The following is a 23,863-nucleotide window of genomic DNA, read 5'->3' on the forward strand; positions in this document are numbered from 1 at the left end:
CTTTTTTGTTTGTTTTGTTTTTTGAGATGGGGTCTCACTATGTTGCCCAGGCTGGTCTCAAACTCCTGAGCTCAAGTGATCCACCCACCTTAGCCCTGTAAAGTGCTAGGATTACAGGCGTGAGCCACCATGACTGACCATTTGCGAGCCTTTTTATTATGCATTTTTAAATGTTATTCCGAGAAAGGGACATCCACGGGCCGTAACAGGTGGGCAGAGTACCGTGTTCTAGTGGAAAGACAGAAAACCCAAGTTCAGACAGTGTGTTGAGGCTAGAACAACACGGCTGTGGAGGAAGTTAGAGGAGGCTTAGCTGTGGGGGAGGCAGGATGGAGGAAGCTGAACCTGATCAAGTTTAACATTCTGGGGCCAGGCTCGGTGGCACACGCTTGTAATCTCAGCACTTTGGGATGCTTGGGTAGGCAGATCACTTAAGCTCAGCGGTTCAAGACCAGCCTGGCCAACAAGCTCAAACCTCGTCTCTACAAACAAATGCAATGATTAGCGGGGCGTGGTGGTTCATGCCGGTTCATGCCTTTAAGTCCCAGCTACTCTGGAGGCTGAAGCTGGAAGATTGCTTGAGCCTGGGAGGTGGAGGTTGCAGCGAACCGAGATAATGCCACTGCACTCCAGCCTGGGCGACAGACCCAGACCCTGTCTGAAAAAAAATAAATAGTAATAACAACATTCTGGGCTTTCCTTTGGCATACTTGATAGTGAAAGAAACTCTTTATTATTAAAAGTAACTGATTTTTCTGTAATTGTGATTGAGGGTGGATTCAGAGTTTTAATTCAGAATTTAAAGTTGGTCTGGTAGGCTGAGCTGGTGAAGACCAAAAGGAAAGAAGCCTTTTCACTTGCTTGAATTTAAATACCTTCTTTTGCATTTATATGGGAGTATTGTTCTCTGAGTATCTGATACCTGATACTTTAGCCCTCATGCCTGGGGCATCTTGGGAGGGATGAGCTGGGCCCTCCAGCTTTTTGGTGGGAGGAGGGTGGCGATAGACCTTTGAGTTGCTCTGTCCTGGGAGGGTTTGAGCACCCGGAGGCATGCAGCGAGGTCAGTTCATTCTCTCTGTGGCGTAGGTGGACAGGTAGCATGGCCTGTTCTGCACAGAAGGGAACCCAGTTCACCAGCTGCTGGTTGGGTGAGGACCCTGGTATGTTAGGTGCTCAGAAAGATTCTGTACCTTGCCTGAGCTGTGCAGCTAACAAATGGAGTCGATAGTCTCGTGACCTTGGTCTGATGTCTTTCTGCCACATCATTCTCAGTCCTAAGTTTTAGGGCAAAGCATTGCTTTGGTCAAGGGTTCTTCTGCCGAGGCCCTTTGTCCTCTAAGCTTGTGCTGTGATTGCACCATTGGGCAGCACCTCTAGGTTATCCAGCACTGTGCCGGTGGTTGGGGGAGACAGCACCCAGACCAAAGGGCAGCAGGTCTGGGGCCCCTGGCACAGCCAGGAAGAAGTGCCATAGCCATTACCTGTGCCCTTTTATACAAGGGTAACCAGAACATTGTACAGGAAGGGTAGACAAGGGGTAGACAAGCAGGCAGAGCCAGGACGAGGCCACTGCAAATGTTCCATGATAGCCAGATGCTTAGGATCTGTATCAGCAGCCTAGTTGAGATCTGGTGGAATGTTTGAGAGCTGGAACATGAGTCTGCTCTTAGAAATGCCATTTGCTGTCTCTTCTGCAGCAGGAATTACCCCATCCTTCCTTTTTTTTTTTTTTCCATCTGACTTGAAGCCCTAAGCAAACACTGCATGCCCTCTGTGACAGATGTTGCTAGAGAATAACAAGATAGGCATCTTGCCCCTTATGAAACAATCACCAAATGCATAGTTCTTAGTGAGCAAGGGGAGCTGTGGAAGGGGCCCTGGGGGACCTGAGGGAATGCTCTGAACAGGGCGGGGAGCATTCCAGACCCAGGGGAAAGCTGATGTTGAGGAGTCCTTGCGCTGCCATAGTCTTAGCTGTGCATTTTAATACATCACATCCAGAAAGAGGCCACTCACAGTGGAGAGAGGGAGTGGGGCACCTTATCATTGCTTTTCCAGAGTATTTTCCCTGTCCCCACAACTGCATCCTAAAAATTCAGCACATTTACTTTTAATGCTGTTTTAATACTCTTACTGCATCTGTGTGACGTTTAGCTTTATATTCTGTAAAAGCAGATGTTTGGGACTTCCCTTGCTGTAGTCAGATCACAGTTGGTATATTTTTAAGTAGCTCTTCCTGCCGGGCAGTGGAGTGTGGTGGGAGGAACCATGGTGTCAAATCATTCATTTGCTGCCTCTGTGACTCCCAACCCCCCAGGCAAGGATTTCCAACCCCGCTGTCTCCATCTGTGAATGAAAGTGCTGGTTCCCACCCAGAGGCAGATTGTGGGATTACACAGGATGATTTATGAAAGGCTCAGGGACCCACACTACAGGCTGTGTCTTCCCCTTCTTCCCAGTCGCTGTCACCGTCCACTCTGTAAAGCCAGGACTGGGTGCAGTGGCTTATGCCTGTAATCCCAGCACTTCGGGAAGCCAAGGTGGGCGGGTCACGAGGTCAGAAGTTCGAGACCAGCCTGGCCAACGTGGTGAAACCCCATTGCTACTAACAGTACAAAAATTAGCCAGGCGTAGGTGGCATGTGCCTGTAGTCCCAGCTACTCAGGAGGCCGAGGCAGGAGAATGGCATGAACCCAGGAGGCGGAGCTTTCAGTGAGCCGAGATCCCACCACTGCACTCCAACCTGGGCGACAGAGCAAGACTCAGTCTCAAAAAAAAAGCCAGACCGTGCTGGAGGCCTGGGAGCAGAACCTGGCCCTGTCACAATGAAAGGCCTAGTGGGAAGCAAACCACCTGCAGAGGAGAACTGTGTTCCCTGTGGCCAGACTTCCCAGGTCCTGCACCTGGGAAACTGCCCCCGCGAAGGCCAGTGAGCAGCTGACTCCAGCTCCAGGCATGCTGCCCCGAACCGAACCATCCACTGTCACGGTTGCCTCACAGACCTCCATTGATTCCACTCACATCTGTGTGGCTGCTGCGAACTTGACAGTTTTTTTCTGACACACTTTTTCTGCTTTGCTCATTATCTGGGTCTTGTTCCTCATTATTCTTAACTGCAGAGGCACTTAAAGAGCCCTTTTCTGGGGCACACAGGCCCTTTGAGTCCAGGCGTGCCTGGAGCAGTTGTCTGGCCATTCCCAGCAGATGCTGCAGGATTGTGAGTCTGCACAGGTGTCTTCTGTGTGTTTCACTAGACCATGAGGCAGCTCACCACTCAATGTAGTGGTGTGTGGTGAAAAGGGACGTGGGGCAGAGCTCAGTGGTAAAAGGCTACCTTTCTTGTGGCTGTGTTTGTGTCCTAAGAGAATGAGCTCAAGAACAATGGGCTACAGTCCTCTGAGCCTTGGGGAAGATCGTGAGAAGGACGCTGCAGCTCTTCATGTGAGAGCGGAGGCTGTCCTCCTTTCACAGATAGGAGAACAAAGGTTTCATGTGCTGTCCTTCGAAGGTTTCATGTGCTGTCCTTCTGTCCCAGCTGTCACGGCTGGGCCTGGGACTGGGACTGGGGTTGAGGTCAACATCTAGTGGTTTTAAGCCAAAAGTTAACTGCTCACTTACCTCCCTCTGTTTGTCCTCCTTCTAGTCGCCCATGTTTGATGGAAAAGTCCCACACTGGTACCACTTCTCCTGCTTCTGGAAGGTGGGCCATTCCATCCGGCACCCTGACGTGGAGGTGGATGGGTTCTCTGAGCTTCGGTGGGATGACCAGCAGAAAGTCAAGAAGACAGCGGAAGCTGGAGGAGTGACAGGTGTGTACAAATGGGCAGCATGGGCATTCAGCCCCCACCCTGAAGCTCCCAGGGGTCCTCTTCTCAGATAGCAAAGCAAACCTCCCCCAGCTTGCCTTCTCCCACATGTGCAGATCAAGCGTATGGTGCCCATGTTATTTCAGCAACACCTCCTGGACTCAGCATCATCTGTTGCATGATATTTGGTGTTTTATTTTTCCAGATGCTTGGAATATAGCCCTTAAAGTTGTTTTGTTTTTAATAGACTTTATTTTTGTTCATGGCAAAAGTAAGCAAAGAACAAAGAGTTTCCAATACCCGCTCCCCCTCCTACCACACAGGCTCTTCCTTGTCAACATCTCCCACCAGAGTAGTACATTTGCTATAATTGAGGAACCTACATTGACACATCATTATTGCCCAGAGTCCAGAAACTCCTGATGCTGTACATTCTATGGGTTTGGACAATTATGTGATGACATGCATCTGCTGTTATAGTATCAGACAGAGTAATTTCAGACCTGCAGCCCCCTTAAGATTAAGGAAGAATAGCTCATCTCTGAGAGGGGAATGAGGTAGGAGGCAGGGCTCAGGCACCAAACCAAACCGAGGACTAACTAAAGCAGGGACAGGGACGAAGCAGGTTTCCATAAAACACCCACCAGTGTGCCATATCAGTTTACCATTGCCATGGCAATACCCAGAGGTTACCACCCCTTTCTGTGACAACAGTCTGATGACCTAAAAGTTACCACCCCATTTCTTAACATGTCTGCATAATCTGCCCCTTAATTTGCATATAATTAAAAGTGGGTGTAAATATGACCACAGAACTGCCTTTGAGCTGCTGCCCTCAGCACACTGCCTATGGGCTAGCCCTGCTCTGCAGGAGCAGTCACAGAGCCATAACACTGCTGCCGCAATAAAGCTGCTTGCTTCTACCACCAGCTCGCTCTTAAATTCTGTCCAGAGCGAAGCCAAGGACCCTCCCAGGCCAAGCCCCAATTTAGGGCTGGCCTGCCCTGCATCACTTTCACCGCTCTAAAAATCCCCTGTTTATCCCTCCTAATTCCCAGCAACCACTGCCCTTTTTACTGTCTCCACAGTTTTCTCCTTTTATGTCTTCTCCCATGTCTTAGTACAGGTCATGTCAGGTGACATAGAGAGCAGAGCATAAAGCAAAGCTATTAAAAGCTTTATTAGGAGATGTAATCCTAGGGCAGCAAGAGAGAGGAAGGAAGGGGAGGCAGGAGGGCAAGCACAGTGCCTGCCATATGTTGTCAAGCTGGCCACGGCTTCATGAGAAACAGCCAATGGCTTGGTCATGCAGGATGCCCTCACACAAGTCCTTTGCCACCAAGTTCAGAAAAGCCCCTCGGAGCAGGAGGAAGGGAGCGGCATTATCCATTGGTTCTGTCTCTTGTTTCTTACTGGTTTTTGCTTGCCTGAGGTGCGTTCTCTGCACTTCCAGATTGTGCTACTGGCCTCTGCACAGTCACACCCTGCAGCCAGAGCTGCCTCTAGATCTGGAAGTGGCGGGAGGACTCAGAGTCCCTGGTTTTGAGTTGGCCTGTTGGTGACAGTGCTGTGTTTGTTACTGTGGTGGTCACTACAGGGTCGGTATGCCAGCATGTGGCCCTTACCCTGAGGTAGTGACAGTGCTAGGGAAAAGGCTATAGCACCAGCAGCCACTGTCAAGTAGCCCAGCCTGGGGATACAGATGAACTACGTCCAGTACGTGTAATTTTATAGTTCCTTGTTTCTTTTAACATCTAAATGTTTACTCTATTTGGAAGTTTTCCCGGTGTGTGCTGATGTGGTGTGAGGCATGACTCCAGTTTTATTTTTTTCCAAATAATGATCTAGTTTCCCTACTTTGTTTTTTTGTTATTGTTGTTTGTTTTTGAAATGGAGTCTCTGTTGCCCAGGCTGGAGTGCTATGGCATGGTCTTGTCTCACTGCAACTTCCACCTCCTGGGTTCAAGCGAATTCTCCTGCCTCAGCCTCCTGAGTAGCGTGGTGCCTGCCACCATGCCTGGCTAATTTTTTGTATTTTTAGTAGAGATGGGGTTTCACCATGTTGGCCAGGCTGGTCTTGAACTCCTGACCTTGTGATCCGCCCTCCTCGGCCTCTCAAAGTGCTGGGATTACAGGCATGAGCCACCGCTCCCGACCCCTACTTTGTTTATTGACTTATTCATCTCACCCATTGATTCCAGAGGTGTCTTGTGTCATGTACAAAATTTCTGTATTTTGGGGTCCTTTTAGAAATTTCTGTTCCATTGTCTGTTTAACCTTTTTTTATATATAGACTTTTTTTTTTTTTTTTTTTTTGAGACGGAGTCTTGCTCTGTCGCCCAGGCCTGGGGTGCAGTGGCGCGATCTCAGCTCACTGCAAGCTCTGCCTCCCAAGTTCACACCATTCTCCTGTATATAGACTTTTTTCTTACAGCAGTTTTAGGTCCACAGCAAAATTGAGCAGAGTACAGAGTTTCCATATAGTCCTCCCCACCCCACGCATACACAGACTTGTCCACAATCAACAATGCCACCAGAGTGGTCCATAGTTATAACTGATGAGCTACATTGACACATCGTTATCCCTCGAGGTCTGTACTTTACATGAGGCTCACTCTTGGTGTTGTACATCCTGTCAGTTTTAACAAATGTACTTTGGCATGCATGCACCTTTATGGTAGCCTTCAGAGTCCTTTCACTGCCTGGGAAATCCTCTGTGCTTTGCCTAGTCATTCCTCCCTCCTCTCTAACCTCTAGTAACCACTGATCTTTTTGCTTTCTCCATCGTTTTTCCTTTTCCAGAATATAATATAGTTGGAATCATACAGAAGGTAGCCTTTTCAGATTGGCTTCTCTCGCTAGTAATGTGCTCTTAAGATTCCTCCATGTCGGGCCAGGCATGGTGGCTCATACCTGTAATCCCAGCACTTTGGGAGGCTGAGGCGGGTGGATTACCAGGTCAGGAGTTTGAGACCAGCCTGGCCAGTATGGTGAAACCCTGTCTGTATTAAAAATACAAAAATTAGCCAGGCGTGGTGGTGTGCGCCTGTAGTCCCAGCTACTCGGGAGGCTGAGACAGGAGAATTGCTTGACCCGGGAAGCAGAGGTTGCAGTGAGCCAAGATGGCGCCACTGCACTCCAGCCTGGCAACAGAGCTGGACTCTACCTCGAAAAAAAGATTCCCCCATGTCTTGTCGTTTTATTACCGAATAATATTCCACTGTCTGGATTACCAGTTTGTTTATTCATTGACCTGCTGAAGGACATCTTGGTTGCTTCCAAGTTTTGGCAATTATGAACAAAGCTGCTAGAAACATCCATGTGCAGGTTTTTCTGGCGACATAAGTTTCATCTCCTTTGGGTAATCAAGGAGTACAGTTGCTGGATCATGTGATGAGAGTATATTTAGTTTTGTAAGAAACTGCCAAGCTGTCTTCCAAAAAGCTGAATCATTTTGCATTCCACCAACAATGGATGAGAATTCGTATCATCGTACATCTTTGCCAGCATTTGGTGTTGTCAGTGTTTTGCATTTTGGCCATTCTAATAGATGTATAGTATTTTATTGTTGTTTTAATTTTTATTTTTCTAATACTGTAATTATCTTGAACATCTTCTCATATGTTTATTTACCATCTGTATATCTTTGGTGAAATGTCTTTTGCCTGCCCCCGCCCCCACTTTTTTTTCTTTAAGAGTGTCTTGCTTTGTCGCCCAGGCTAGAGTGCAGTGGTGTGATCACAGTTCACTGCAACTTTGACCTCGGTCTCCCACCTCAGCCTCTTGAATAGCTGGGACTTCAGGTGTGCACCACCATGCCTGGCTAATTTTTTAAAGTTTTTTGTAGGGACAGGGCCTCACCTTGTTTCCCAGACTAGTCTCAAACTCCTGGTTTTGCTCTTTTTAAAATCAGATTGTTTTCTTACTGTTGATTCCTAAGAGTTCTTGGTATATTTTGGATAACAGCCCTTTATCTTATGTCTTTTGAAAATATTTTTTCTCAGTGTGTGGCTGGTCTTCCTCAGAGCAGAAGTTTTTAATTTTATGAAGTCTAGTTAATCAGTTACTTCTTCAATGGATTGGGCTTTTGGTGTTGTTTGTAAAAAGTCATCACCAGACCCGAAGTCATCTAGATTTTCTTCTAGAAGTTTAACAGTTTTGTGTCTTACATTTAGATCTGTGATCCATTTTACGTTTTGTGAAGGGTGTAAGGTCTGTGTCTAGATTCCTTTTTTTTTTTTTCACATGTGGATGTCCAGTTGTTACAGCTCCGCTTGTTGAAAAAGCCATCTTTTCTCCCATTTTTGCCGTTACTTTTTTGTCACAGATCAGTGGACTGTGCTTGTGTGGCTTTGTTTCTGGGCTCCCTGTTCTGTCCCACTGATCTACTTATCCTTTTGCCAGTACCACACTGTGTTGACTGCTGGGGCTTCATAGTAACTCTTTAGGTTGGGTAGTATCAGCCCTCCAACCTTGTTACTGTCTTTACTGTCATGGCAGAAGGCAAAGGAGAAGCCGGCAGTTCACATGGCCGGAGCAGGAGGAAGAGAGTGAGAGGGGAGGTGCTACACGTTTTTAAACAACCAGATCTCAGGAGAACTCAAAAGTATCGTGACGCAGCACCAAGGCAGAAATCTGTCCTGTGATCCAGTCACCTCCCACCAGGCCCCACCTCCAACATTCGAGATTATAATTTGATAGGAGATTTGGGTGGGGGCACAGATCCAAACCGTATCACTGTCTGTCCTTCTTGCAGCTGCTCCTTGTAGCTGTTGGTATGTCTGACCAGCTGCTTGCTGCAAATAGATTAGTAACGGCTCAGAATTGAGAGTTTTAAAAAGTAAATAAATTTGTAAGAAAGGGTTCAGAGGGTGAGTATGCCAGTTTTAGCAGAGGGCAGGTCTCATTCTGTTGCCTAGGCTGGAATGTACTGGCAGTCTCTAACTCCTGGGCTCAAGCAATCCTCCCACTTCAGCCTCTGAAGAAGCTAGGACTACAGATGCCCAATTAATTTTTTAACTTTTTTTTTTTTTTTTTTTTTAAATAGAGATAGAGTCTCACCATGTTGCCCAAGGGATCTTGCTATGTTCCCCAGGCTGGTCTCAAACTCCTGGCTTCAAACAATCTCACCTCTGCCTCCCAAAGCGCAGGGATTACAGGCATGAGCAAATACACCTGGCTGACGTTTTTCTTGTTCTGTGGCTGTTTTCTCTTTTGTGTTCAGGATAGGGAAAGTTGTAGGTTTAGGGGCATAGATGTGTTATATCTAGTTATAATTTAAATATACCTAAGTACATAGATAGATAGATAGATAATCTCTGTCACCCAGGCTGGAGTGCTGTGGTGCCATCTCGGCTCACTGCAACCTCTGCCTCCTGGGTTGCTGGGATTACAGGTGTGTGCCACCACACCTGGCTGGGTATTTTTAGTAGAGATGGAGTTTCGCTGTATTGGCCAGGCTGACTTAAGTATAATTTTATAATATGAGAAGGCATAATAATTTTACTGAAAATATGTCTTTTTGTGAAACTATCATAACCATACAGTTAGGATACTACCTACTGATTGTCCAGGGACTTTTCATCCAGAGAGCCTAACTTACTATTTTTAAATATATGAAAAGTTTAATTCATCCCAAATCCTCTAATTCACAAATGACTTATTAACATGTAGGATATCTCCTTAGAAAATACTAATTTGCTTGTGAGTGTGTGTGATTTTCTTTCCTGCAGAATTGAGATCCTACTCTAAGTATCACTTTCCTTAGTTGATTTTTTTTTTTTTTTTTTTGGTGGCAAAATAGGCATAACAAAAAAATTTTTTTTACTTTTTTTTTTTTTTTTTTTTTTTAAGACAGGGTCTTGCTCTGTCGCCCAAGCTGGAGTACAGTGGTACAATCATGGCTCACTATATCCTCTGTCTCCCGGGTTCAGGCGATTCTCCTGCCTCAGCCTCCCAAGTAACTGGGATTACCGGTGTGCGCCACCACGTCTGACTAATTTTTATATTTTTGGTAGAGACAGGGTTTCACTATGTTGGCCAGGCTGGTCTTGAACTCCTGACCTCAGGTGATCCACCCTCCTTGGCCTCCCAAAGTGCTGGGATCATAGGCATGAGCCACTGTGCCTGACCTGTCTTAACCATTTTTAAGTGTAGAGTTCAGTGGCATGAAGTAGATTCACATTGTTAGGCAAACATTACCATCATCCAGCTCCAGAACTTTTTCATCTTCCCAAACTGAAACTCCCAATCCATTAAGCAGTAACTGCCTGTTCTCCCTGTCCCTGGTAACCACTGTTTCTTCTGTCTCTGTGAAGCTAAAACTCTAGCACCTCATGTGAGTGGAGTTAGGCAGTTATTTGTCTTTTTGTGTCTGGCTTACTTCCCTCAGCATAGTTCTTCTAGGTTCATCCGTGTTGCAGCATGTGTCTGAATTTCCTTCTTTTTAAAGACATAATAAACATTAATTGCATGAATATACCATATTTCATTTACCCATTCGTATGTCTGTGGACATTTAGGCGGTTTCTGCACTTTGTTTTTTGGTTTTTTTTTTTTTTTTTGAGACAGAGTCTCACTCTATTGCCCAGGCTGGAGTGCAGTGGCCTGATCTCGGCTCACTGCAGCCTCCACCTCCTGGGTTCAGGTAAATCTCCTGCCTCAGCCTCCCGAGTAGCTGGGATTACAGGCATGCACCACCACATCCACCTAATTTTTTTGTATTTTTTGGTAGAGACAAGGTTTCACCACATGGGCCAGGCTGGGATTACAGGCGTGAGCCACTGCGCCCGGCCAGGTTTCTGCATTTTGGCTATTATGAATGGTATTCATAATATTCATAATAATGATAATGAATATTAGTGCTATAATGAACATTGGTATACAGATATATGTTAGAGACCTTGCTTTCACTTCTCTGCTGTATATACCCAGAAGTGAATTCACCGAATCATGGTAATTCCATGTTTAATTTTTTGAGAAGCCTCCATCCTGTTTTCTACAACAGCTCCTCCATTTCCACCAGCAAGACAAGGGGATTCCAATTTGTCCTCATTCTTATGAACACTTTTTTTTTTTTTAATATAGCCATGCTAATGTGTGTGAAGTGTGAGATCACTGTGGTTTTTTGATTTTCATTTCCCTAACGACTAGTGATGTTGACCTGTTAGTACTTTTACAACTTGATATTTACTCTTTTCATGTTAAAAGTTACAGATTAAAGTGCATAGTAGTCATTTAGTGAGGTCTTGCTAAATTTCATGCAGTATTCCAAGTACTTGACATATTAATTTAATTGTGTCCTTGCAATAGGTCTTTGTCAGTTTTACAGGTGAGGACGTTCAGTCACAGAGAAGTTAGGTAACTGACTCAAGGTTGTACTGGTAGAAAATTCCTGAGCCAGGATTCAAATCCAGTCTGTCTTGCTTTTTTTCTTTTTTTCTTTTTTTTGAGACACGGTCTTGCTCTGTCACCCAGGCTGGAGTGCAGTGGAATGATCACAGCCCACACCCCAGCCTTGGCCTCCTGGGCTTAAGCAATCCTCCAGCCTGCTGAGCAGCTGGGACTCCAGGTGTGAGCTACCGCACCCAGCCCTGTCTTGCTTTTGAGACTAGAATTTTAACCTTTTAGTTATATTACACATAGAGCTGCTGCAAACTTCTTGTACATCCCAGGCACCTGTACAGTTATTTCTTTAATTCTAAGATGTGCAGTTACTGTTCAAAGGGATGAACAATTTTAAGGCTTTCTATGTATGTGCCAAATTGCCTTCCAGAAAGGTTGCTTCAGTTGCACATGCTATACCAGCAGTATATAATATACACATTTCTCTACTAACATACCATTCCTAAGTGTTTCCTTTTTTGGAGACAGGGTCTCACTCTGTCACCCAAGGCTAGAGTGGAGTTGCACGATCCTAGCTCACTGTAACCTTGAACTCCTAGGCTCAAGCAATCTTCTTACCTTAGCTTCCTAAGTAGCTAGGAGTACAGCCATGCGCCACCATGCTGGGGTTTGCTTTGGGGGCTGTTTTGTTTGTTTGTTTCTTCCTTAAATGGAGGAAGTCTCTATGTTGCCCAGGCTGGTCTTGAACTCCTGGGCTCAAGTGATCCTCCTGCCTCATCCTCACAAAGTGCTGGGATTACAGGTGTGAGGCACCATGCCTGGCCTTGTCTTTTTCTTAAGGAAATGTAAAAGATACTGATTCTTTGTCATAACATGTTACAAATATTTTTCCAAGTTTGACATTTTCTTTTAGTTTTGTCTGTTGTATTTTTTTGCCTCATTAAAGTTTCATCTTTCACTAACGTTTGTATAGTCATGTCTGTCTTCTCATTTGTGATATGTCTTTGGTATTATATCTGGAATTTTAAAAATGATTTACAGTAGTTACATGCACAGATCTTACGTATACAGTTTAGTGAGTTTTGACAAATGCTTATACACATCTGGCATATACCCCATTGAGTTATAGACATTTCTATCACCCTGGGAAGTTCCCGTGTACTTTTGCTAGCCATTTTTCCCTGACTCAGGTAACCACTGTTCTGATTTCTTTCCCCATATATTAATTTTGCCTGATGTAGAATTTCAGGAAGAAAAGGAATTGTATACCCTCTTACACGCTTTCTTCACTCAGCGCACTGCCTGTGAGATTCATCCAGTCATCTTGTGTGTCATTAGTTCTTTTAATTTCTGGGGAGTAGTCCTTTGTTTGGGTATATCCGTTTGTTTATCCATTTTACTGTTGGTGACTTTGGGGTTGTTGCCATTTTGGGGCTATTACAAATACAGCTGCTGGGAATTTGATAGGCATCTCACTGGATCCGTGGATCAAATTGCAGATAATTGACATCTTAACAGTCCATGAACATGATACATTTCTTCATTTATTTAGGTCTTGTTTCATTTCAGCAGTCTTAGAGCTTTTAGTGCAGAGATCTTGCAAGTCTTTTGTTAAATTTATCTAAGTGTTTTATGTATTTTAACGCTGTTTAAATAACAGTGCACTTGCCTTTTCCAGTATGTTTATTGCTAGTATTAGACATATTTGTATGTTTGTATATTGACAGTGTGCCCTGCATATTTGCTAAATTCACTTAATTTAGTAGATTTTAAAATAGATTTCTCAAGATATCTCTTAGGAACATCAAATAGAATCATCTACAAGGAGAGATGGTTTTACTTACTCTTTTCCAAACTTATACCTTTTGTTTTTTTTTTTTTTTAATTTCCTTAATGCACTTACTACAACCTCCAATACAATATGGAATAGAAGTGATGGGAAGATAGCTTCATCTTATTCCTGGTCTTAGGCATCTTACTACCTGATTCAGCCTGAGAATTTATTTTTATAATAAGAAAATAATCTAGTTTTTGTCCCAAATGTCTAGCCAGTGATCCCCACAAGTCTTCATTGAATAATTCAACCTTTTCCCACTAATTTGAAATGATACCTTTACCACATATTTAATTCTTACATATACTTGTGTCTGGCTTATATCAAAATATTTCCTTTAATTCCACACTTTGGTAAATAAAAGTATAATGGAAATTAGGAGGCTTAGTGAGACGTCAGTATGCTTCCGAGGCTTTTAAGGTAAACACCTAATAAGTGCTTTCTAAAGTGCGGGAGGGGCCTCCAGAGGAAGGGGAGGAGACGGAATGTCAGACAGCAGATCACCCCCTAATGTGCTGCTCTTTTAAGGAGAAGGGTCATTTATCTCCAGAAAAGAAGCTCTATTAGCTGACCATGGTTGTTACAGACAGATGAGATGGACCAATCATAGTCTCCCAAGTCACAAGGTATCCTAGTGGAAGGATCCTGGGGAAGTAGAAGAGGACAGGGGGCTCCTCTAAGCTGCATTTTGGAGCTGTTGAGATGAGCATTGCTGTCTGTTTGATTCTTCAGGCAAAGGCCAGGATGGAATTGGTAGCAAGGCAGAGAAGACGCTGGGTGACTTTGCAGCAGAGTATGCCAAGTCCAACAGAAGCACATGCAAGGGGTGTATGGAGAAGATAGAAAAGGTAAGGTCTTGGGGGCTCAGATCCTTGAACTTTATGGATTGCTTGCATTGATGTCATTGTCTGTCTCAAGAGAAGAGAAGAAATGGGGGCTTTAGGGTGCTAGCTCAACGCACGTGATTAAAAATAAACTGAAGACTTTAGTGTTGACCAGATGTGACAGTGACTTCCAGACAGGTCTGGTCCAGTTCTCTTGTATGTATGCATCTGCTCTTGGAAAGCATTAACAAAAGGGGTGTCTTTTGGATCCAACAGTGGCTGGGGAAAGACTGTCTGTGTTTTATGGTAGAATTAGGTGTAAGGAGTGTGTTTACCCTGGTATGAGCCTCCAGCCTTTTTCTGTTTAATCAGAGGATCTTCGTTAACCAGGCTTTCCCACCAGTTCTAGTCCTTGAAGGCTGACAGCCAGTCAGACAAAATGGACGGAGACACAGGTAGAAGGGAAGGCTTGTGCCCCGCAGCCTTCTCACCCTTCTCTAATGTGACATGCACGTATTAATTGATTCATTCGAGGCATTAATTGAAAGTTTCTGCCTCCTGGAGGTTTTGTACAGAAAATTGAGGTGAGCCAATGGGTATTTAGAAAACGAAAACATGGAATTGCTATATCTTCTCCAGCTACCTTCAACCACCAAAAATTTAAGGCAAATGTTAAGATCCTCTTTGCCTCAAGGGGAATGCCAGGTGGTGTGTGCTGCTGGGTTGCTGGCTTTATGTATTGTCAGGAGCCCCTCCTGCTGCATTCTCTGGGTTGAGCCTCCCGGGCCTGGAACTCTCCTGGGAATATCAGGCCTGGGGACGGGGACCTGCACAGGCTGGCAGGACTGAATTCTTGCCTGTGGGGTTATTAGTCCTTAGAGGGTGTCATCTGTAAAGAGACTAAGGAGGCCGTAGCTGGGTGGGAATGGACAGAAAATCCCTGCTAATACAAAAGTGCTGCATTGGGGGCTGGGCGCGGTGGTGCAGTAGGCTGAGGCAGGAGTATTGCTTGAGTCCAGGAGTTCTGGACCAGCCCAGGCAACATAGTGAGACCTCATCTCTACAAAAAAATTAGCCAGGCAAGGCTGAGGTGGGAGGGTCACTTAAGCCTGGGAGGCAGAAGTTGCAGTGAGTTGAGAGCAAGTCACTGCACTCCAGCCTGGGCAACAAAGCAAGACCCTATCTCAAAAAAAAAAAAAAAAAAAAATGCTGCATTGGAAGCCCACGCAGGTGTGCAAGGCTCTAGCTCTGCCCAGCACACCATACCATGTGTTTTTATGCCTGCCTCAGGTCAACAGAAGCATCTTAAGGGGAATGTTAGCAATTCATCACATGTCCAGACAGGTAGGTAGGTCGCCAGCCATTTGGAATTTAAGAAACCCTGAGTCTTGAGGGTAACACACAATCCTTGATGACCTGAGAGAGCTAAACCTCTCAAAAGCCCATGAGTCCTCAAGTTGGTGGGCAGATCTTGACTTGTACCTGCAGCCCCTCACTGGTTGGAGCACAGGCTGTCCATATCATGTTCACCATCCTTCCTCGTTGCTCCCTTGGTACCATATACGGTTTTTCCTGCAGGGCCAGGTGCGCCTGTCCAAGAAGATGCTGGACCCGGAGAAGCCACAGCTAGGCATGATTGACCGCTGGTACCACCCACACTGCTTTGTCAAGAACAGGGAGGAGCTGGGTTTCCGGCCCGAGTACAGTGCGAGTCAGCTCAAGGGCTTCAGCCTCCTTGCTGCAGAGGATAAAGAAGCCCTAAAGAAGCAGCTCCCAGGAGTCAAGAGCGAAGGGTGGGTGGAGCGCTGTGGGGTTGCCCTGGGGGTTCAGTGAGGGGCTTGAGGGAGGCCCGAAGGCTCTACAGGTTCCATATCACTCCTCTGTTTCCCTTCACTGACTGTCAGTAAGCCACGGAGATGCAAACTAGGAACGGTGACAGCAGAGATCTGGGGGCAAAGGACAGGGTAGGGAAGGACAGCCAGGGATTCCCATGGCCTCTGCCGAGAGCCCTCTGCCCTGTGAGACCTGCTTCCTAGTGGTCTATTCCCCTTCCAACATCTGATCTCCATGGACAGGCTAACTACACTTTTCCACGACAGCCCTTTAGATACTTAAAAGACCACCCTCCTTCCCTGGGTGAGTATTTGTTTTGCCTGGGTCGATCACTTAACAATGCTGGGAGAATTGTGACCATTTTTAGTTAGGGGATGGGCAGTGGATGATTTTCCTGGCTTAGAGTTCAAGGATGATAAGGGTTTTGCATGGTGTTAAAATTTAGAATGGGAAGGACCATCAGTGAGCATCTTAAATACATGGACACCTCTTGCTCTCTCCAGTTTACCCTCTGCTGGTCCCTCAGCCTCAGTCTGGAGAATTGCTTGTTAACAGGTACACCAGGGGTGGTGTGGTAGAACCTGGTATGCACCCTGTTCCTTGGACGGTGACTGGGCAACCATCGAGCAGCCATCACACATTATCTCAGTTCACAATGCCTGTTCATTGCAGCAACACATGGGGCTCTAGAATGTGCAAGAAAATTGAAAAATCAGGCCGTGGGTCAAAAAGCCCACAGGGCATTGTAGCACGTGATATAGGTGTTGGAGTCCATCAGCTCCCACTTAAGCCATGATAACCGCCAGAATGTGTTGAGCACATTTCGTATGCCAGACACTGTATCGAGCCCTGTATTTGGACTGTTTGATTTGCCTGTCACCAGAGTTCTGTGAGGCAGATGGTATTCTTTTCCCTATTTTATGGCTGAGGAAAGTGCAAGGGTTCGTGCTCAGGTCTGTGAGATAGCTGAGACAGACCACTGTGGCTGTCCTGCCCCTGTGTTTTAGGGGCAGGTGATAGCCTCAGAGCCATGTTTGCTGAGCAAGCTGGGGCAGGCTGGTTAGCACTGCTTTGACTGTCGCTTCTTGTCTGGGCTTTATGTGGCAGTACGGCCCCACCTCTGTGAGCAGCCTCTTTCCCTTGCTCTGTGTTTTAGCTCGAAAGGCCTAGCCCCTGGACTTGTGCTTTGTCTTTCTGCAATCCCTGCCCCCTAGCCATGGGCTTACCTCTAGCCTAGTCCCTGCTAGAACCTTCCAGGCCAGGAGATACGTAGGTGGTTTTTTTTGTTTTTGTTTTTGTTTTTACCTCAGATGGGGCCTGAGCCCTGGATTCTTGTAATGGGTTGTTCTAAGTCCCTGGAACAACCCTAGCGCCTCTCCCTGGCTGGGAGAGTATGTTCTGAAATGGATGGTGTCTTCTGCCATCTTGGTTGCAAGTACTCCCTGAGTAGACAGTGATCACCTAAGGGCACTGAGTGGGGCAGGGATTAGGGAGTGACAAGTGTGAGTAGTCATAGAATGACATTAAGATACTGTATCACCGCAAGTCATTGGGTGTCAGATTTTTAATGGCTCTGGCTCTCATATCCTGTGTCTCCTTCAGAAAGAGAAAAGGCGATGAGGTGGATGGAGTAGATGAAGTGGCCAAGAAGAAATCTAAAAAAGAAAAAGACAAAGATAGTAAGCTTGAAAAAGCTCTAAAGGTGAGTTCTCAGCTCTGTGTCTCCTTTCAACATGCTGCTGTCTGGATTCTCTTTCTCTTTCTGAGAAGACAATTCAAGGACTTGTGTCCCACTTATTAAGAACTTTAGCAAATTGATGGCTGTCATTAAATAGCATGACTTTTTCCCCAGATTGTTTTCCCTCCTCCCAAGGAAACCATTTTTATTTGGAAGAGAACCCACATTAGGCTGTAGGTGTCCAACCTGCAGCCAGGCTTGAGCAAAGGCTGAGTGCTCTGTTCCCACTCACCAGCCTCTTACTGGGATGCCAGAGATTCATGTTTTGGCCAAATTATGCACTACTGTACACCCTGCACCTTTGTGGTCACTTGCAAACATTGGAAACTGAATACTTAATTAAAGGATGCCAAAGATTCTTAGCATAGACAAATGGCTTGAAGAGATCAAGTGTCTCTACATTTTTTAAATGAAGATCTCTCATTTTTAAAAAGGAACAGATGACTGATAATGACAGGAGAAAACTATCCATTAAATCAGTGGTCCTTGACCAGAAAGATTCATCCCTGTGTTGATTATGTATGTGTTGAAGCAAAGCAAAAATTATTAATCAGAAAATGCTGAGTGTTTGGGAAATTGGGGGAGAACAGTTGGTCTCTCCTTGAGCACATGATTTCCATGAACCGTCTGCTTGTGTCTCTTGTATGAGTATTCAGTTTTTACTAGTAGTACTAAAACTAAAAGCAATTTCTGATATAGTTCTAGTTGCTAAGTAAGAGTCACACATTTTGTTCAGTTGTCTTACGGTAAAAAAAGCATCTGTCATGCACCAAAACTGGCTGCAGGAGAACCGTGGTGCCACTTCACATTGGGCATTCAGTGAGGTTAGTGTCCTTCTCTCTTCCCCGTTGATGTCAGAGATGTATAGAGAGTCAGAAAATTAAAATGCCCCTCAGTGTTCCCACCGTGGCACATCTGTGTCTGCTGGCTCTCTACCCTTGGTCATCTAGGTGACATTGTTGTACTTCTTCCATTTAACCCTGTACCACTAGACCTTTTCCTCATCCTCCCATGTCTCCATTCCTGGTGTCCCGGCATATGCTGTGTGCAACGGAGAGGAGATGTCGAGAGAGCCCTTAAAAATGAACCTGGGAAATGGAGCAGACGTGTGTGCCTGCAGCTTCACCAGGGGAGTTAAAATCCTCCTTTGGTACTAACAGCAACCCTATAGGATATGATAGGGCTGGCGTTTTTGTCTCCATTTTACAGAGGTGGAATCTGAGCAGAGATGGTTAATAACTTGCCTGTTTTCCTGGGGAAGGAGGAGACTCCCTCAGACTTTAAAATGGAGAGGCTGATAGCTTCCTCAGCAAGCTTGATTGTTGTGAGAATAAATGAGATGAGGCCAGGCGCAGTGGCTCGAGCCTGTAATCCCAGCAATTTGGGGGGCTGAGGCAGGCGGATCACTTGAGGCCAGGAGTTTGAGACTAGCCTGCCAACATGGTGAAACACCATTTCTATTAAAAATACAAAAATTAGCTGGGCGTGGTGTTGCACACCTGTAATCCCAGCTACTCAGGACACAGAGGCAGGAGAATTGCTTGAACCCAGAAGGTGGAGGTTGCAGTGAGCTGAGATCTCACCACTGCACTCCAGCCTGGGTGACAGAGTGAGACTCCATCTCAAAGAAAAAGAATAAGTGAGATGACACGTAAAAGCATCCAACCAAGAGTAGTCACTTTAATAAAGATTAAAACTTCCATTTTCAGAAGAGTTTAAATACATTCCTCTGTGATACTGAATATAATATACCATCAAGGAAATTAGTGTTTGTGAATCATTCCTACTCCAAGATTGGTGGAGAACAGCCATACCCTGCCTCCTCTAGTTGCTGATAAACGTGGGCCCTGGGCTCAGCCTAGCACTTCCAGGCTCTTACCTTGTGTCTCTGGGGATTGGTTTCTGAGAGTTGGTTCCAGGAGCCTTGGTGCAATCTCCCCCAAACCCTTAGGGCTTCCTCCTCACCTTCCACAGTATTCTCTGAGAGACCACACAGCAGGCTTAATTTGGTGTCCACAGGAGCATGACCAGGAGTCAAATCCTGTGCTGATCACCCAGGTTTGGAGTGGCAGCTCACTGGTGCACCAGGGTATAACTGGAGGCTCAGCTTGACCGGGGCTCCTCCTCCAGTTGAATTCTTCCTTTGAAAAGAGCTGGCCTCTCAGCCACTGGGTCTTGTCCATAGGCTCAGAACGACCTGATCTGGAACATCAAGGACGAGCTAAAGAAAGTGTGTTCGACTAATGACCTGAAGGAGCTACTCATCTTCAACAAGCAGCAAGTGCCTTCTGGGGAGTCGGCGGTGAGCTGCCTTTGTGTTAAGTGGGACACGCATGTGAGGCTGACCCCGTCGTTGTGGAGTGACTGTCCCAATGGAGTGTGGGAGGCCCTCCGTGTGAACACCTGCTGGTATTAATTGCAAGGAGTATAAATCGTGGTTGTGTTGCACGGTCATCACCACCATCGTGGTCACCATTTTTCTGGGATGGATGGGGCCGGCATTCACATGCCCCACTAGACATCTTCCACATGTTAGTGCTTGTTCTAGAGTGCCAGGCCTGTGGAGTTGAGAGCCCCCTCCTGAGGGATGGCATGATGGCGTCCCATCAGTGTCCCCAGCTGGCCCTTCTCTGCTGTCATTCTTGGGAGTTGACTTGGCACTGTACTTTGTGCAATGCCAGTGGATGCTCTGGGCTCTCCCTTCATTTCTCAATCACTGAGGGATGGGGGAGCTGCAGGAACACTTGGAAATAAGGTCTCCTACATTACAAGAATCCAAGCTCCTTTGTAAACGAAGGGCGGGGTGGGGTGTTAAGAGCCCCACAGCAAGAAGTCTCTTTGTGGAGAGTGAAATCTGTGCAAGTTCCTCCATCCCACATTAGTAAGTGTCCTTTTCTGTGGTCCCGCATTTGCCCTCTGATACGTTTCTCCACTGGCTGCAGATCTTGGACCGAGTAGCCGATGGCATGGCGTTCGGTGCCCTCCTTCCCTGCAAGGAATGCTCGGGTCAGCTGGTCTTCAAGAGTGATGCTTATTACTGCACTGGGGACGTCACTGCTTGGACCAAGTGTATGGTCAAGACACAGACACCCAACCGGAAGGAGTGGGTAACCCCAAAGGTAAGGGGTGGGGGAAGATCCTGGGATCTGTTGGGAGAAAAACCTGGCCCCACTTTCTGCGCTTGTTCATACTTCAGGTCCCTGAGATTGCAGGGCCCTGTTCCTCAGACTTCTTTACAGCTATGTCATCCTGTTAACCAGAATATAAAATTATATGTTTGCAAACTACACAAATGTAGAACCAAAGCTCCTCTAAGTATGGATTGTGCATTTGGTGTAAAATGTTGCTTGCGAAGACCATGAATAATTTTTATTTATTGAATGCCTCCTATGTGCCAGGCACAGTTCTAGGCTTGAGGGACATATGGGGAAGAAATGGATAGTAATTCTTGCTTTCTGATACAAGTTTTTTTCAAGGACGTTTCCTTGCCTAGTGCCAGCAGAAGAATTGGATCCAGAGTTCACATATCTCCTAGTATTGCACGTTCTCTCTTTTTTTAATGGAACTGCTTATGGAATTCTCAACGCAAAATACCTCCATGGGGAACCCCCTTTGGAGCCATGCTGGTGGGGTTCTGGCAGTATCTTTGTGGGGCTGGCTGCTCCAAGGACCTCGCCTGTGCCCGCTCAGACTCAGCAGGATCCAGGCCCAGCAGCCTGGGTAGGTGCAGAGCTCTGCCACTCACCAAGCTGCTTCCCTCGCTGTTGCCTGCTCCTGGCTGGAGCACTTGGAACAGCGGCACACAGTACACCCTCAGGAATCGTTACCCGAGTAACAGTCGACATTACTTGCTCTACACCTACAACTGAACTCCATTTCCACCAGCCCCTGACTCACTTGTTCACTGCCATGATTGCATGATCCCCCCCTAATTTTCTCTCTATGCCTTTACTTGAGTGCTTCCTGTAAAATAAATCTGAGCTTAGCACTTCCCCACCCTTAAAATCTTATACTGATTCCCCGATTTTTCTGGGTATGCAAATCTTCCAGACCCTTATGTGGTATTTGTATTTCTTTTACTATCTTCGATGGGGAAATAGTAAGATGGCAGTAAGCAATGTGCTATCCCTTGTATTTTATATATCAATTTTTGAGCATCTATATACATTTTTAAAGGTTATGTGCATGTGTGAGACAAGTTTTCAGTCTGGCACTACTTGCTGCCCATGCAGTGACACTGTTGCCTCCAGGCACTTGTCCCACAGAATCAAGGCCAGCTCCGTAGCTTGTCCTCAGAGCCCTCTGTGATGCGGCTCTGCTGGCCATCTGCAGCCTCTTTCTGCCACCCTTTTCCTCCTTCTCACATACCCCTCTCCCCACCCCACCGCCAGTCTTGCTCATTCTTTTTAGGAGTACCTAGCAGTAGGGCACATGTGTTACTCAGATGGCTGTGCTTAGGCAGTCCCCTGTGTTTTCAGCTCCCAGTGGGCTTAGCAGATAACTGCCTCCAGGTGCATGCTAGCGTTCCCTGTCTCACATCACCTTAGCACACCTCTGGCATAGCTTAGCTCCTGTGTTAAAGTTCACCTTCCTATAGCTGATGCTCAGTCACAAATGAGATACTTTCTCAAGGGCAGAAACTGTCTTTTTAACCAAACTATGGTTGGTAGCACATATTAGGTGGTCAGTGTGTGTTGGAAGCAGTCTGTGACCTCTTGTATCCAGCTGACTCCCTGAACACAGGCATAGATGGAAAGAGCAGTTTCTTGATTGGACGAAGACCCGGGAGCACAGGCTCTTTCCCTGAGCTTCATGTATTTGATACTTATTGAGTGACCATTTAGAGCAAGGCCACTTGTAAATCACTCAGAGTGAAGAGTGAATTGTGCTGATGGAAGAATTTATAGTGAATACCGTAGGGCTCTCTGCATTCATTTTTCCTTCTTCTAAAAAGGAAAGCGAATACTGTGATTTCCTTTTGGGTAATAATCTCCCAGTGTGTATGCTATTGGGGGTCTTGAAGTTCTGGAGTAGGCATGTGATCCCACAGAGGCCTATTAACTCTCAAAGGGAACAACTCAGGAATGAGGCCAGGGAGGCTATAGTCATACAGCAGTTCCAGCGGTGGTTCCTGACCAAATTGGCTGCTGGTTTGTGTTTTTGTTTTTTCTGGGAAAGATTTTTCTCTTAAAGCAGCCACAATACCACCCCTATCATAAATGTAAAAGTACCGGAAATAAGTACTGTAGCAGCAATAATACTGTCTTTCATTCTGGAAGCCTCACATTTTTCTATTTTTTGTTACTCTTTATCATAAGAAGAAAAAAAGAGATTCTTTAATTTGGACAAGCCAAATCCTTTTTGGTCTATGAGGTGGTTACTTCAAGGGAGAGCTAGCTTCTTAACTACAACTTAATATTTTTTAGGAATTCCGAGAAATCTCTTACCTCAAGAAATTGAAGGTTAAAAAGCAGGACCGTATATTCCCCCCAGAAACCAGCGCCCCGGTGGTGGCCACGCCCCCACCCTCCACAGCCTCGGCGCCTGCTGCTGGGAACTCCTCTGCTTCAGCAGGTACAGCTCTTAGGGCCCAAGTCTTAGAACTGCTTTGCAGGAATTGTTTGCCCACTACTTGCTGGTGGTGTGGAGCTGGTGAAGAAAGTATCCATCAAGGGTCTCTCTTTGCTGACCCCACCATGGGGAAGCCTTGTCCTGCAGGGGATAGGCCTCTTCCCTTGGCTTGTTACACCCCCAACCACAGCAAGGTGGGAGGGTATTAAGAACATAGTATCGGCTGGGAGCAGTGACTCACACCTGTAATCCCAGCACGTTGGGAGGCTGAGGCAAAAGAATTGCTGAGGCCAGGAGTTCGAGACCAGCCTGGGCAATGTAGCGAGACCCCCCCCCCATCTCTACAAAAATGTTTAAAATTATCCAGGTGTAGCAGCATGTGCCTTTAGCCCTGGATACTCAGGAGGCTGAGGTAGAGGATCCCTTGAGCCTGGGAGGTCAAGGGAGGTCATAGCACTGAGCTATGATCACACCATTGCACTCCAGCCTGGGCGACAGAGTGATACCCTCTCTCTAAAAATAAAATAAACATTGTAAAAGAACAAGTGACTTATTCTGGGAGGCTAGGAGAGGGGCTCCTAAGAAAGGCTAGGTCGACAGCCTTACCTGGAGTACCGCGCAGGGTCTCCTGCCTGACCTCACTGCAGAGCAGCATCCCAGGCCTCACTCTCCAGGCCGCCCTGCACCCACCAGTCATCGCGACCCTGGTGTGATGCTCGAGTCTCTGTTGTATGCAGAGGGAGTTACTGATCAGCACTAGTGAGAAATGCCCCAAGCCAACCAAGACAGTGAGAGCAATGTATTTTTTGGCAGGAGAAGTGACCCGCTGCTTATTTACTCAGAGACATGTGGCATAGTCTGATGGCAAAGGTCACAGTTTGGTGGGTGGAGGATGAAGGTTCCGTCCTTG

The 23,863-nt window shown here is 46.2% G+C and overlaps 1 protein-coding gene across 2 annotated transcripts in view; it reads left to right on the plus strand.

The window, feature by feature from the left end:
* The window catches only part of PARP1 (poly(ADP-ribose) polymerase 1), a 47,666-nt gene that overhangs the window by 2,175 nt on the left and 21,628 nt on the right, over positions 1 to 23,863 (plus strand). For both annotated transcript variants that reach the window (XM_025369509.1, XM_025369600.1), the window contains exons 2-8: positions 3,647 to 3,812; positions 13,720 to 13,835; positions 15,390 to 15,604; positions 17,247 to 17,346; positions 19,568 to 19,684; positions 20,325 to 20,501; positions 22,809 to 22,956. In XM_025369509.1, coding sequence (XP_025225294.1) covers positions 3,647 to 3,812; positions 13,720 to 13,835; positions 15,390 to 15,604; positions 17,247 to 17,346; positions 19,568 to 19,684; positions 20,325 to 20,501; positions 22,809 to 22,956 — 1,039 coding nt within the window. The remainder of the gene's footprint in view (positions 1 to 3,646; positions 3,813 to 13,719; positions 13,836 to 15,389; positions 15,605 to 17,246; positions 17,347 to 19,567; positions 19,685 to 20,324; positions 20,502 to 22,808; positions 22,957 to 23,863) is intronic.

This window comes from Theropithecus gelada, chromosome 1 (assembly GCF_003255815.1).
Source record: "Theropithecus gelada isolate Dixy chromosome 1, Tgel_1.0, whole genome shotgun sequence".
Classification (NCBI taxonomy): Eukaryota; Metazoa; Chordata; class Mammalia; order Primates; family Cercopithecidae; genus Theropithecus; species Theropithecus gelada.